The sequence below is a fragment of the Bufo bufo genome, chromosome 7 (assembly GCF_905171765.1).
Source record: "Bufo bufo chromosome 7, aBufBuf1.1, whole genome shotgun sequence".
Taxonomy (NCBI): Eukaryota; Metazoa; Chordata; class Amphibia; order Anura; family Bufonidae; genus Bufo; species Bufo bufo.
Genome location: NC_053395.1, coordinates 200,849,222 through 200,865,906, shown reverse-complemented (window position 1 = coordinate 200,865,906; position 16,685 = coordinate 200,849,222). Strand labels below are relative to the sequence as shown.

At 41.1% G+C, this 16,685-nt stretch overlaps 1 protein-coding gene across 1 annotated transcript; it reads right to left on the bottom strand.

The window, feature by feature from the left end:
- Positions 1-602: 602 nt before the first annotated feature.
- ERMN (ermin) lies at positions 603-16,087 on the bottom strand. The gene is made up of 3 exons (XM_040441520.1): positions 15,892-16,087; positions 5,662-5,769; positions 603-1,000 (listed from the first exon to the last, which is right to left on the bottom strand). Exons 1-3 carry the CDS (start codon positions 16,085-16,087, stop codon positions 603-605), a joined length of 702 nt encoding a protein of 233 aa, XP_040297454.1.
- Between the last annotated feature and the right edge of the window lie 598 nt (positions 16,088-16,685).

Here is a 16,685-nt window from a genome sequence, read left to right as displayed (position 1 = left end):
AGGGGGTGGGAGGGTAGTATTCCAATATCATCGCCAGAGGTGGGAGAACAGATCAGTGCTGTGACTTGGTCGGTCTGTGCTCCATCTTTGGTGACACCGGTCAATAAGAGAGCTGAAGCTTCCGACAGATGCCCAAACAATGGTGTAACATGTTCGTCAGTATGGAGCTGATTACCTTTGCTAATTTTTGCTGTATATTTATACTATTTTCTAGCGTTGACTCATTAAAGGGGTTGGTCAAGGCTGGACAAAAATCCTCCAGGGCCTGGTAATGGTGTACAAAGAAAACAAAAACCACCTCGCCAGAGCCTCAGCTTCCATCTCCACCACTACCGATCCCTGCCAGACTGGACGTGTGATGTGCTGTCTACATGCACATGACCACTGCCGGCCAATTAACAGCCTCAGCAGTAACGTGTGTAGGAAAACCATTTTCAGGCTCCGATAAATTTTTGTCGAGTCTCAGAAACCCTTTTAAATGCTGTTCATCTTCATTTGATGTATTGGAGAAATATTTTGGCAGATCTCTGTGTAGTCATTTAAGGAATTGGGCGTATTGCTTCTATTTAGTAACAGAGGTGAGCGTATAAATGTATGAGGCATTAGAGATTTACCATAGACTCAAACTCATCAATCCGCTGCTTAGTGTTTCCTTTCCGGATTTTGCGGTATGATACAGTATCATATTTGGAGTAGCTGTTTCTGGAGATATCTGGTCTGCCTCCAGCCATTTCATTAGGGTCAAGTTGTCTGCCACTTGGACTAACCGATAGAGGCTGCTGGGGTCCATTTTCTTGGTCATCATATTCGGTGTCGGTCTCTATGGACGTATTTTCTTCCTCTGTTTCAGTCAAGACATCTTCTGTGCCCGTGTCACTTGGATGGAAGCTTTCTTGATACAACAATATATCTGGCGTTTCGGCTTTATCCCCATCTTGATTATTGTCTTCTCTACTGATGGCTTCAGGACTGGGAAGGGGAACCGTGTCACCATCTACGTCTGTGAGAGAGGGGGGAGATCATTAAAGAACATAATTAGTTATGTATGGTTAAGGGCTCTTTCACACTTGCGTTGTTCTTTTCCGGCATAGAGTTCCGTCGTCGGGGCTCTATGCCGGAAGAATCCTGATCAGGATTATCCCCATGCATTCTGAATAGAGAGAAATCCGTTCAGGATGCATCAGGATGTCTTCAGTTACGGAACGTTTTTTGGCCGGAGAAAATACTGAACACTTGCCGCAAGGCCGGATCCGGAATTAATGCCCATTGAAAGGCATTAATCCGGATCCGGCCTTAAGCTAAACGTCGTTTCGGCGCATTACAGGATTCCGACGTTTAGCTTTTTCTGAATGGTTACCATGGCTCCCAGGACACTAAAGTCCTGTTTGCCATGGTAAAGTGTAGTGGGGAGCGGGGGAGCAGTATACTTACCGTCCGTGCGGCTCCCGGGGCGCTTCAGAGTGACGTCAGGACGCCCCACGCGCATGGATGACGTGATCACATGGATCACGTCATCCATGCACATGGGGCGCTCTGACGTCATTCTGGAGCGCCCTGGGAGCCGCACGGACTGTAAGTATACTGCTCCCCCGCTCCCCACTACTACTATTGCAGCCAGGACTTTAATAGTGTCCTGGGTGCCATAGTAACACTGAACGCATTTTGAAGACGGATCCGTCTTCAAATGCTTTCAGTTCACTTGCGTTGTAACGGATCCGGCGGGCACCTCCGGCAAATGGAGTGCACGAAGGATCCGGACAACGCACTACATCTCCCTGTGTAATTTACTAATGCATCACGTGATAACACATGTGTACATTTTCTAGAGGAACGGCACAACATAGAGTAATAAACAGTCATGTCAGGAGAGGTTGCAGGTCCTCTTTAATATATCAGCAATGCTATAAATATGAGAAATATATAGATAAAGAGACATCTCCAACCTATAGGGGCAACTTCTTTTTTTCTTTGAGAAATGGGGAGTTGGACCACAATTGATAACATTGGGTAAAACCAACACAAAAAGGAATTTGGGGATATTAATGTACATTAAACATAATTTTAAACTTAAGATCATTTAATTTGGTACTGAAGCCGACTTAGGATTCCTGTTTTAAAATGGTATAAGTAAGATTAATAATCGAATGTCAAAATAATTCACGAAGTCTCACAAGACCTCGGAGATAACGAATTTCACCCCGCCTGGGGCCATACATTTTAATGCTGTATGGAGACTGTTCTTCGTACAGCATTAAAACAAAGTTTTGAGTGAATTGACTTTGGTTCTTGGATCGAGGGGATGTGACTTTTATGGGGTCTGTGGTGGTTATGTTGACCGGTGGAGTGCTTGGAGCCCTCGGGAAGCGCTAGGAGCATCCGTCAGCAGAAGGTGCCCAGTCAGGGTGCCAGGCGTTCCGTTACAAGCTGTAACTAGCATAAGGCCCTTTAAGACCTTCCATTGGAAGTCCCTTGAATATATAGTGAAATTATATATAAGAAAGCATATATAAGGGTGCATTACAGCCTGACCTGAGAGGTACAGAGAAGCTACCTAGTCCATGCATCCTGAAAGAAGCCAAGGTTTATATAAGAGACAGGCCTGTAACAGAGACTAGACTGCAGTCTGTAAGTAATATTGTGTGAGAGTGGAGTACCGGGGGTACCTGCAATTGTTGGTAATGTAACTTCATGTTATGTCACGTTATGCACTTTATGTGATGTAATGCACTGTACACCTAGTATGTCTAAGTATGAGGTAGGCATGGTCTGAGTTAATTATCCTGGCTCAGCCCCCTTAGAAGTTCAGGGTGCTGGCTGGCCCCACCCCTTGGCTATAGAGTTCTAGGGGATTATAGTTAGTTGGAGGTAGAAGGGAGAAGGCGTAGGGAGTAGACTCAATGTGCTAATCTCCTCAGGGTCTCCAGATCTCATCCCTGGAGCCACTTGTATGTCTTCCAGCTCCTTGGAAGAAAGGGAGAAAGACGAGAGAGAGTCTGCATAGTCAAACGAGGAGTCAGTCAGTAAGGTAACATGCATAATGCTTTACAGACCCTGCTGCCATGAAGGGTAAACCTGTTAAGACACCCTACACACTTCAGAAAAGATTTGGTCAGTCATATCATTTGAATCTGCATGACGCCATGCAAATTGTAGACATTTTGCTATTACTTGGTCATCAGCCTAAGATTCTAGGGAGAAAGACTTTAGCAAGACAGCGTGTAAAGAGGGCCAGAATTTCCAGCATTGCCTAACCCATGCATTGTCATCTACAAAAGTCTGAACTGTGTACAGATTATTTTTAAATGTACTACATGTCCTATTCTGCACAGTAAAGAATGTTTGTTTGTTAAACCTGGCCTGGTTACTGACTCCTATAACACTACACACTGGCCATTGTATCATCAATTGCCCTGCTTTGCACCCACATGGACATTAACATCAAGGGCACTCCCGAACCACCGTCAAGCAGGAGCCACAACTACATGGAGTTCCCTGAGGGAATAAAGGGGGCACCTTTCTCTAACTTCACTAGCCCTGGGGAGCGATGGCCTGAGGAAAACCACTGTGACACATCCTATAGTCAGAGCCACTACCACTCCCATCCTTCATTCTGGCTCCTCAAGGGCTTGCTGCAAGAGACTGTGCTTAATATTCATAGAAATGCTCATTCTCTATACTTGGCCATTATAATCAAGCAGTTGATCTGCTGATGAACGAGCATGTGCTTGTTCATCGGATGATTGGCATCTTTTATCAGGATGAAAGATTCCTGGCAGTACATCTCCCTGTGTAATCAGCAGACCTCCCAAGTGTCCCTCTTTTGGATTGACAGTCCCTCTTTTTGACCCCAGTCCCTCTGTCCCTCTTTGCTCTTTAAATGTCCCGCTTTTTTGTCTGATGTGCAGATTTGCCTTGTTACATTCACAATATTGACCCAGAAAGTTTTTGTCTTTCATTATTTGATGCAGTTGGGATTTTTGAAATTGATATATTCAGATAATTTTTGCGCTATTTCCCGTAAGAGAAAACTATTGAAGTGTATAGATATGCAGAAAAATTGATCTTTCACACAATAAACTATAAGTGTCCCTCTTTGGCCATCCAAAAAGTTGGAAGGTATGAATCAGGGAAGTGCTGCCAATCACCTATAGAAACAGCATTCTGTTTACATCAGCCGGTGCAAACAATACCGCTTTTCATATGAAATGCATGTCGCTTTAAAATACCTAACAATAATAATGTCAGCCATTACCAGGTGCAATTCCTGGTTGTTATGCACCTTTGGGGGTGGTTGGCAAAAAAAACTTCCCTCCTGGGCAGACGTGCAAGGGAAGCATGCTTATCAGATTCCCGGCTCCTTCGCTTCATGGCTTTGGCTGCCCCGCTGGGGTCCCTGGATGTAAACTTCCTGCTTGCCACTGCTGCAGCAGTGACCTGCAACCCTTGCGTCATGACAAATGGTCAGGTGAAGTAAGAGGAGCAGATCACCGCTGTAGCAGCGTCAAACAGGAAATTTACATCCAGGTAGCCCAGCGGAGCAGCCGAGGTCATGGAACAAAAGAGCCAGGAGCCAGAGCTGGGAAGCAGGTAAGTAAGCTTCCCATCACAGGTCTGCCCAAAAAATCCCCCAATGGTGCATAACCCCTATAAAACACATAGGGGGAGATTTATCAAACTGGTGTAAAGTAGAATTGGCCTAGTTGCCCATAGCAACCAATGGGATTCCTTCTTTCATTTTTCAATGGAGATGTGAAAAATGAAAGGTGGAATCTGATTGGTTTCTATGGACAACTGAGCCCATTCGACTTTACACCAGTTTGATAAATCTCCCCCATCATCCGTATCACATGGATCCCAAATATGGTTCCCATACAAAGCTAGGAGCCCATACTATACTTTGTGTTTCCAGTCATCAGAAGCTCGAATACATGCCGTATTATGGCGGTGCTCTTGTTTAGATGAGTTGCTCACATACCTGAATTTGGCAATGGTTGTCAATGGGAGTTTGGGGCATACGCCTCTAGTAGTCAGTGTTAGCAACGCCACTGCTGCTGTATAACTGGGATCACCCTAAATCTAGATATAACCATTCAGAATCAGTGTGATCCTAGTGATGAGCGAAGTTTTCAAAAATTCCATAAGGCTGCTTAGCCTAACTTCAGCAAGATAATTCCATTCGTTATGAAGTATCTTGTCACAAATCGCATTCCATTGTATGTAGCAGGTGTAATCATGGAGAACGGCGATCAATCCCCCTTCGTCATTGAACCCCTCAGATGCCGTGTTTAACACTGATCGTGGCATCTGATAGGGATTTTAAAAAAAAAGTACATACTCATCACATCCATTTGATCGCGGAGAGGCCATCGTGGCCATCTTGATTGAAGAAAACACACCAAATCTGGATGATGATGTGGTGACGTCACACGTCAACGAGCAAGATTTGCCGCATTTTCTTCAATCAAGATGGCCGCAACGGCCTCTCCACGATCAAATGGATGAGGTATGTTGTTTTTTTTCACCGCCATTCCAGGAAAGCGCGAGGAAATTCAGCTTTGTGACAAATCAAATTTTTCCTGAAATTGAGTGATCACCTGAAAGTGGATTTTGTGTAAATGGACGTCATTGTAATTTGCAATTAGCTGCAATGTAGTCACTTACCGACTGTTATCTGACATCCTCCGTCCTTGTAGTCCTCACATTTTTTCTCATGGTTGTCCAAGACATCTGGGACTTTTTCTATAAGATTACTATTTTCTCCCTTTTGCTCTAAAAAAAAGACATATACTGGACATAGGTGACACGAAAAGATGAAATAACTATTTTGGAGCATCTTTTCTAAGAACTCTGCTTTGTTCCTCTTATTGTTCCTGGAAATGTATGACAACATTCACTACTGGGTTTTACAGTGCGGTGAGTCCCTTCATACTTTGCAATTTTTTAAAGCTGATAATGTCAGACTGTGTAAGGACATACCTTACTGACAAGGCAAATGAGCAAATGTCAATGGATGCATACATTTCCTGCAGGAATATCAGAGGAACTGCAAAAGGAGGACATTTATTAAGACCACTGTTTTACATGCTGGCTTAATTTATCCCTCGCTGGTGTCAAATGTGCTACAATTATTAAGAGTGAGTGACCTTCCTCTAAATAATTTTGGTGCATCACTTCAGGTCCCTGTGCCAGAACTGAAATCAGGTATAATCTATGTTGGTTTCATGGTGTAGATTATAATAAAGGTGCCAAATTGGTTATGCCTGACCCCACAACAGGGTTGAAAACCTCCAAAAAGTGGCAACATTTGCACAAATTGGACATATACCAAGTTATTTTACTTTTTCACTCAAGATTTTTGGCATACAGGGGGTGATGAATGTCCTCTGGAGTTCTAAGAAAATATGTTCCAGGCTAATTCATGGACAATAAAATATTTACCAAAGGAGTGCGGGCAGGTCCTTTTTTTTTTTTTGCCATAGTCCTTTAGTGCAAATATACAGGTTGTGCATGAATGGAGGGGGTTTGGCTAAATGGTCACATGATGCAAGGGGATTTGGTTACTGCCGCGACTGCGACGCGACAGTAGCAAAAAATCAATTCGAAATGTTTTTTTCTGCGACTGTCGCATCCCAGTCGCAGCATGTTGCATGTCGCAGTGCGACACCATAGACTATAATTATAAAAATTGTTGCGCAGCATTGGTGCAGCATTGGTACGACACATTGTTGCGCAGCATTGTTGCGCAGCATTGGTGCGACAGCATTGGTGCGAGAAATGTTGCAGTGTAGTTGTGCCCTATGTGTCGTCGTGTAGACCTAGCCTTGAGTGCTCCAATATATTGGCGATTGCGCAAATCGGCACTAATGATGCAATTATTTTGGCGCAATACGTGAAACTTCACATTTTAGCAGGTCTGTATGTATGGACAGCAAAACCTATCACACTACCTAACACACTGCACTGCAACAGCTGCACTATATCAGGATATAACCTACACTGACTATCTCCCACTAACTCTCTGTATTATATATATAAGCTATCTAACTATCTATCTAATGTAGTGTGGAAAGCACAGAGCACCGCAATGGTAGGGAACTTTCCTATTGGTTGCTAGAGATGTTGCTAAGCTCAGACAAAGACATTGCAGCCTTCTCATTGGCCCACAAGCAAGAAGGGAGGTTACTGGTGATAAAAAAAAATTGAATATTCTAAATTACGAATATATATCACTATATTCTAAATATTCGCGAATTCTCAAAGTGCCGATATTCACGATTAATATTCGCGATTCGAATATTTGCGCCCAACACTACTCATCATAGATAAACCTAAAAAAAGCAGTGCATACAAGACGACCCAGAAATCTCACAAAATTGCAAGACTTCTGCAAGGAAGAATAGATGAAAATCCCTCAAACAAGAAATGAAAGACTATTGGCTGCTACAAAAAGCATTTACAAGCTGTGATACCTGACAAAGGGGTGCTACTAGGAAATAACCATGCAGGATGCCCAACGTTTTGCTTCAGGAGCTTTTTTTTATTACTTATTACTTTTTTTTATTATTTTGAAAATGTAAGGCCCCTTTCACACGCGCGGATGCGGTGCGATTTTCACGCACGGTTGCTAGGAGACGATCGGGATGGAGGCCCGATCATTATTATTTTCCCTTATAACATGGTTATAAGGGAAAATAATAGCATTCTGAATACAGAATGCATAGTAAAATAGCGCTGGAGGGGTTAAAAAAAAATTGAACTCACCTTAATCCACTTGCTGGCGCTGCCGTCATCTCGTCTGTCTCCTTCTTTGCTGAACAGGACCTGTGGTGAGCATTCATTCCAGGACCTGTGGTGGCGTCACTCCGGTCATCACATGATCCATCACATGATCTTTTACCATGGTGATGGGTCATGTGATGGATCATGTGATGACCGGAGTGACGTCACCACAGGTGAGTTAAATTATAATTATTATTTTTTTAACCCCTCCAGCGTTATTTTACTATGCATTCTGTATTCAGAATGCTATTATTTTCCCTTATAACCATGTTATAAGGGAAAATAATACAATCTACAGAACACCGATCCCAAGCCCGAACTTCTGTGAAGAAGTTCGGGTTTGGGTACCAAACATGCACGATTTTTCTCACGCGAGGGCAAAACGCATTACAATGTTTTGCACTCGCGTGGAAAAATCGCAGGTGTTCACGTAACGCACCGGCACATTTTCCCGCAACACCCGTCTGAAAGAGGCCTAAAAGATAAAAAAAAATAAAAAATCTTAAAATACAAAGGGAATGTGTCATGTATAACTTTATGCATTTTGGAGATCATTTCATCTTCAACTTGCTTAACTGTTCACAGTAACAGTAATTTTGACTAGGGGTGCCCAAACATTTGCATGCCACTGTACCTAGTATAATACTGCTTCTTGTGTAATAAATATAACTACAATAATACTGCCTCCTATGTACAAGAATGTAACTACTATAAAACTGCTCCTATGTGCAAGAATATAACTACTATAATATTGCCTCCTATGTACAAGAATATATTTACTGTAATACTGCCCCCTATGTAAAAGAATATAACTACTATAATACTGCTCATATGTACAAGATAGAATATAACTACTATAATACTGCTCCTATGTACAAGAATATAACTACTATAATACTGCCTCTTATGTACAAGAATATATCTGCTGTAATACTGCCTCCTATGTACAAGAATATAACTACTATAATACTGCTCTTATGTATCAGAATATAACTACTATAATACTGCTCCTATGTACAAGAATATAACTACTATAATACTGCCTCATATGTACAAGAATATAACTAGTATAATACTGCCTCCTATGTACAAGAATATGAATACTATAATACTGCTCCTATGTACAAGAATATAACTACTATAATACTGCCTCCTATGTACAAGAATATAAATACTATAATACTGCTCCTATGTACAAGAATATAACTACTATAATACTGCTCCTATGTAGAAGAATATAACTACTATAATACTGCCTCCTATGAACAAAAATATAACTACTATAAAACTGCCTCCTATGTACAAGAATGTAACTACTATAATACTGCTCCTATGTACAAGTATACAACTACTATAATACTGCCTCCTATGTACAGGAATATAACTATTATAATACTGCTCCTATGTACTAGAATATAACTACTATAATACTTCTCCTATATGCAAGAATATAACTACTATAATACTGCTCCTATATACAAGAATAAAACTACTATACTACTGCCCCCTATGTACAAGAATATAACTACTATAATACTGCCTCCTAAATAGAAGAATATAACTACTATAATAATGCTCCTATGTACAAGAATATAACTACTATAATAATGCTCCTATGTACAAAAATATAACTACTATAATACTTTTCCTATGTACAAGAATATAACTACTATAATAATTTTAATACATATAAATACACAGCTTTATAAATACCCAGACTCCTCTAACCTTTTTATCCATGGGTTCTTCTAAGCAGTTGTCTAACACTCTGAAAATGAAAATGGTTAAGGCCCGCAAGGCAGGAGATGGTTATAAGAAGATAGCAAAGCGCTTTAATGTTGCCATTTCTTTACTTCAAAATGTAATTAAGAAATGGCAGTTAACAGGAACAGTGGAGGCCATGAGAAGGTCTGGAAGACCAAGAAAAATTTCAGAGACAGCTGCTCAAAAGATTGCTAGAAAGGCAAATCAGAACCCCCACTTGACCGTAAAAGACCTTCAGGAATATTTAGCAGACTCTGGAGGCATGATACATTGTTCTACTGTTCAGCGACACTTGCACAAATATGGCCTTCATGGAAGAGTCATCTGAAGAAAACCTCTCCTGCGTCCTCACCACAAAATTCCGCATCAGAAGTTTGAAAAAGAATATCTAAACAAGCCTGACACATTTTGAAAATAAATCCTGAGGACCGATGAGGTTAAAATAGAAGTCTTTGGCCACAATGAGCAAAGGTATGTTTGGAGAAAAAAAGGGCACAGAACTTCATGAAATGAACACCTCTCCAACCATTAAGCATGGAGGTGGATCAATCATGCTTTAGGTAATGTTACAGCCAATGGCACAAGGAACATTTTCTGGGTAGAGGGAAGAATGGATTTAATTAAATTCCAGCAGATTCTGAAGCAAACAAAACACCAGCTGTAAAAAAGTTGGAGTTGAAAAGAGGATGGATTCTACAAATGGATAATGATCCTAAACACACCTCAAAATCCACAATAGATGACCTCAAAAGGTGTAAGCTGAAGGTTTTACCATGGTCCTCACAGTCTTCTGATCTCAACATTAGTGATGAGCGGCAGGGGCTATATTCAAATTTGCGATATTTCAGGAATATTTTGGCGAATATTCGTCATATATTCGCAAATTCGCAAATTCAAGATTAAATCGGCAATGTAATATTCTCGTAATGCGCACGAAATATAGGCATGGGTCACTTTTGCTACATTTTCCAAGCTGCTAGAAATTTCCTGAGACTGGAGAAATGGTTGGCACGGCAGAACATTAAAAATGGCTTTATATGCAGTTAGAGTGCTCCAATATATTTGCGATTGGGCAAATCGGCACTAATGATGCGAATATTTTGGTGCAATACGTGAAACTTCACATTTTAGCAGGTCTGCATGTATGGACAGCAGAACCTATCACACTACCTAACACACTGCACTGCAACAGCTACACTACAGTTGCAAGAAAAAGTATGTGAACCCTTTGGAATGATATGGATTTCTGCACAAATTGGTCATAAAATGTGATCTGATCTTCATCTAAGTCACAACAATAGACAATCACAGTCTGCTTAAACTAATAACACATAAAGAATTATATGTTACCATGTTGTTATTGAACACACCATGTAAACATTCACAGTGCAGGTGGAAAAAGTATGTGAACCCTTGGATTTAATAGCTGGTTGAACCTCCTTTGGCAGCAATGACTTGAACCAAACGTTTCCTGTAGTTGCATATCAGACGTGCACAACGGTCAGGAGTAATTTCTGTCCATTCCTCTTTACAGAACTGTTTCAGTTCAGCAATACACTGCGTGCAGAATTATTAGGCAAATGAGTATTTTGACCACATCATCCTCTTTATGCATGTTGTCTTACTCCAAGCTGTATAGGCTCGAAAGCCTACTACCAATTAAGCATATTAGGTGATGTGCATCTCTGTAATGAGAAGTGGTGTGGTCTAATGACATCAACACCCTATATTAGGTGTTCATAATTATTAGGCAACTTCCTTTCCTTTGGCAAAATGGGTCAAAAGAAGGACTTGACAGGTTCAGAAAAGTCAAAAATAGTGAGATATCTTGCAGAGGGATGCAGCACTCTTAAAATTGCAAAGCTTCTGAAGCGTGATCATCGAACAATCAAGCGTTTCATTCAAAATAGTCAACAGGGTCGCAAGAAGCGTGTGGAAAAACCAAGGCGCAAAATAACTGCCCATGAACTGAGAAAAGTCAAGCGTGCAGCTGCCAAGATGCCACTTGCCACCAATTTGGCCATATTTCAGAGCTGCAACATCACTGGAGTGCCCAAAAGCACAAGGTGTGCAATACTCAGAGACATGGCCAAGGTAAGAAAGGCTGAAAGACGACCACCACTGAACAAGACACACAAGCTGAAACGTCAAGACTGGGCCAAGAAATATCTCAAGACTGATTTTTCTAAGGTTTTATGGACTGATGAAATGAGAGTGAGTCTTGATGGGCCAGAGGGATGGGCCCGTGGCTGGATTGGTAAAGGGCAGAGAGCTCCAGTCCGACTCAGACGCCAGCAAGGTGGAGGTGGAGTACTGGTTTGGGCTGGTATCATCAAAGATGAGCTTGTGGGGCCTTTTTGGGTTGAGGATGGAGTCAAGCTCAACTCCCAGTCCTACTGCCACATTCTGGAAGACACCTTCTTCAAGCAGTGGTACAGGAAGAAGTCTGCATCCTTCAAGAAAAACATGACTTTCATGCAGGACAATGCTCCATCACACGCGTCCAAGTACTCCACAGCGTGGCTGGCAAGAAAGGGTATAAAAGAAGAAAATCTAATGACATGGCCTCCTTGTTCACCTGATCTGAACCCCATTGAGAACCTGTGGTCCATCATCAAATGTGAGATTTACAAGGAGGGAAAACAGTACACCTCTCTGAACAGTGTCTGGGAAGCTGTGGTTGCTGCTGCACGCAATGTCGATGGTGAACAGATCAAAACACTGACAGAATCCATGGATGGCAGGCTTTTGAGTGTCCTTGCAAAGAAAGGTGGCTATATTGGTCACTGATTTGTTTTTGTTTTGTTTTTGAATGTCAGAAATGTATATTTGTGAATGTTGAGATGTTATATTGGTTTTACTGGTAAAAATAAATAATTGAAATGCGTATATATTTGTTTTTTGTTAAGTTGCCTAATAATTATGCACAGTAATAGTCACCTGCACACACAGATATCCCCCTAAAATAGCTAAAACTAAAAACAAACTAAAAACTACTTCCAAAAATATTCAGCTTTGATATTAATGAGTTTTTTGAGTTCATTGAGAACATGGTTGTTGTTCAATAATAAAATTAATCCTCAAAAATACAACTTGCCTAATAATTCTGCACTCCCTGTATTCTTGTGATGTCTGGTGTGAATCGCTTTCTTGAGGTCATGCCACAGCATCTCAATCGGGTTGAGGTCAGGACTCTGATTGGGCCACTCTGTTTAAGCCATTCTGTTGTTGATTTACTTCTAAGCTTTGGGTCGTTGTCCTGTTGCAACACCCATCTTCTGTTGAGCTTCAGCTGGTGGACAGATGGCCTTAAGTTCTCCTGCAAAATGTCTTGATAAACTTGGGTATTCATTTTTTCTTCAATGATAGCAATCCGTCCAGGCCCTGACGCAGCAAAGCAGCCCCAAACCATGATGCCCCCATCACCATACTTCATAGTTGGGATGAGGTTTTGATGTTAGTGTGCTGTGCCTCTTTTTCTCCATACATAGTGTTGTGTGTTTCTTCCAAACAACTCAACTTTGGTTTCCTCTGTCCACAGAATATTTTGCTAGTACTGCTGTGGAACATCCAGGTGCTCTTGTGCAAACTGTAAACGTGCAGCAATGTTTTTTATGGACAGCAGTGGCTTCCTCTGTGGTATCCTCCCATGAAATCCATTTTTGTTTAGTGTTTTACGTATCGTAAATTCGCCAACAGGGATGTTGGCATATGCCAGAGACTTTTGTAAGTCTTTAGCTGACACTCTAGGATTCTTCTTCACCTCACTGAGCAGTCTGCGCTGTGCTATTGCAGTCATCTTTACAGGATGGCCACTCCTAGGGAGAGTAGCAGCAGTGCTGAACTTTCTCCATTTATAGACAATTTGTCTTACCATGGACTGATGCAAGGCTTTTGGAGATACATCCAGCAAGGCTTTTGGAGATACAACCCTTTCCAGCTTTATGCAAGTCAACAATTCTTAATCGTAGGTCTTCTGAGAGGTCTTTTGTGCAAGGCATCATTCACATCAGGCAATGCTTCTTGTGAAAAGCAAACCCAGAACTGGTGTGTGTTTTTTATAGGGCAGGGCAGCTGTAACCAACACCTCCAATCTCATCTCATTGATTGGACTCCAGTTGGCTGACACCTCACTCCAATTAGCTCTTGGAGATGTAATTGGTCTAAGGGTTCACATACTTTTCCACCTGCACTGTGAATGTTTACATGGTGTGTTCAATAAAAACATGGTAACATTTAATTCTTTGTGTTATTAGTTTAAGCAGAGTGTGATTGTCTATTGTTGTGACTTAGATGAAGATCAGATCACATTTTATGACCAAATTGTACAGAAATCCATATCATTCCAAAGGGTTCACATACTTTTTCTTGCAACTGTATATCAGGATATAACCTACACTGACTATCTCCCATTAACTCTCTGTATTTTATATATATATATATATATATATATATATTTATATATATATATATATATAAGCTATCTAACTATCTATCTAATATAATGAGTGGAAAGCACAGAGCACAGCAATGACACTGCTGTCTCTCTCATAACTTTAAAAAACTGCAGAAAATGGCTGCTGGGGAGGGTTTTATATAGTAAGGGGTAGGCAACTTTCCTATTGGTTGGTAGGGATGTTGCTAAGCTCAGACAAAGACATTGCAGCCTTCTCATTGGGCTACAAGCAAGAAGGTAGGTTACTGGTGAAAAAAAATAATCTAGAATATTCTAAATTACGAATATATATCACTATATTCTAAATATTCCCAAATTCTCAAAGTGCCGATATTTGCGATTAATATTCGTGATTAGAATATTCCCGCCCAACACTAGTTCTCGTCTCTTCTTGTAAGACCTCTTTGCAGAATGAACGCAGTTATTATATCATGATCTGGTCCATATGTGTGCTCCTCCCAAGCTGTTCTTGCACCACATGTGTTATTATATGGGAAAGGGACCAATAATGCATGATATTGATACAAAGTGAAGGAAATTAGGGCACACGTGGGGGAACATTAATCAGTTGTAAGATTTAAAAATGGATGAGTCCGTAAGGTTCTGCAAATTGCAACAAATGTATCAAATTGCTGCATATGACACATAACTTATTTGGTGAATGTTCTCTTTATAGTCTCTCCCTTTCCTCTCTACACTTTTCAGATCTTTTGTATTAGAAGATACAAGTGTCATTTGACTCCTGAGTCCTGAACCATGTGCTCCATGTTTTGTTTTAGTTTTTTCGCTCAGACATTTTTAGTAACAATTTAGTGTAAATTGTGGTTTGAAAAATGTTATCTCTTCTATTGTTCCATCCAGGGCCAGGACAGAGAGTGGGCACCATAGGCAGCTATCGAGATGGGTTCAGGGGTAAAATAAATGTCCTACGAGAATTTTGCCTGCAAACGTCTTTCAACTGCTGAGGGGCACATTCTGATGCTATGTTCACAGGAAAAACAAATTCATCTGCATTGTAATGCACATGCTCCAGGTACATCCCCATTCAGATGTAGGGAAAGAATTTTCACTTGCAGACAGATCTGCTACATTTAAACAGACCCCCAAATCCCTGCCTAGGGCAGCAAATTAGCTCATCCTGCCCCTGTTTCTATCAATTCTAAATCAGCATTCTAAATTCTACTAGATAGGGGATAGCTGTCTAATCAGCAGAGTTCCAACCACTGGGGTCCCCGCTTATCACTAGAATGAGAGAGAGCCCCTGTTCCCCGTTTGAATGGAGCAGCAGATACGTATGTGTGTCTGCTGCTCCATTCAACTCTGGTGGGCTGTTGAAGATAGCAAGTACAAGCACTGGGCTATCTCTGACAGTCCAATACACTAAAATGGAGCGACAGACATGCATTCATGTCTGCCACTTCAATAAATGGGAGCCATGAGCCCTATTCTAATCGTAAGCGGGGGCCCCAGCCGTCAAACCCTCAGCAATCAGACACTTATCTGCTATCCTGTTGTCATGGGACAACCTCTTTAAAGTTAACATATCATCCGCACAGATAAAAGACCCCAAAATTAGTTGAGATGAAACCCACTTTTTTAAGTGCAATAATACAAAAACTGTAAGTTACAATGCAGCAAAATAATAATGATGTGGTGACGACTTATCACATTTAAGGCTCAGTTTGCACTATCCTTATGGCACACCACCTATATGTATTTGTATTACCGTAACTATACATCATCTATTGACTCCCATTGTGAACAAATGTACGTCAATACATACCGCCCAAACATATTCCAGCAGAACATATCCATATAGGCCGCCCATAGCCTATGGACATGTTTCGGACGGAGCCTACAGAATACATTCATTTGAAACCAGAATACTCTACCTTCTTCATTCTTGTCATTTAGATCCATAGCTGGGGTAATATGTTTGTCCTCGTTGAGAATATCAGGACTTCCACTTAGATTGACCTCACATACGATGGATGTGTCCGTCTGATCAATAACATCGGTAATTTGAACCGGAATTATTTCAGGCTCTTCATTATCATGATATTCAGGTGCCTGAGCTTCTTCCGCCATGATCAATGTCTTCAAGATAATTGTAAATCCCGGTAGAAATAGATAACAGCAGTAAAGTGTTCTTGACACCTCTGGCTGGTTGTCAGGTTTAATACTCTTCCGCTGAGAGCTTGAGGTTGAGACTACAACAGCTCAATGACATTATGAAGGTCCCTCAGATGTTGGGTGATATTTCTCTAGCAGAGATGTCCTCCACCCGTAGAGTCTTCTATGAGTAATAGTAGACACATTTGCCTTTCTTATAAGGGGAACACGTAGCCCAATCGAGCTTTTGTCTAAAGCAGCCAGTAATTAACATACAGTCTTCTGACCATGAGAGATTTTCTATTCTTACAAGAATGGCCCTTTGTTCTTTCATTGTAAACAGCGGCACCAATTGTTCTTAATCTCTAATCCGTAGCAAGTGACCACTGCTAGTCACATTAGTGGTGAACCACCGCTTATAATTCACACTGGTTATTTTGTTTCATTAATCCTTCCAGGAACGTCAGTAGACGAGACCTTCATATTTCTAAAGCTAATCATCCCAGGGGTCACGGTAAACTTCTGGTACAAGATATCATTTATCCTAGTGCGGTTGGTCTATTGACTACACAAA

Coding starts and splice junctions, on each gene's coding strand:
- ERMN (XM_040441520.1), bottom strand. CDS start 16,087: ATGGCGGAAGAAGCTCAGGCACCTGAATATCATGATAATGAAGAGCCT. Junction 5,770..15,891: donor AAATGACAAGAATGAAGAAG/GTAGAGTATTCT, acceptor TCTTTTTTTTAG/AGCAAAAGGGAGAAAATAGT. Junction 1,001..5,661: donor AGGATGTCAGATAACAGTCG/GTAAGTGACTAC, acceptor CCTCTCTCACAG/ACGTAGATGGTGACACGGTT.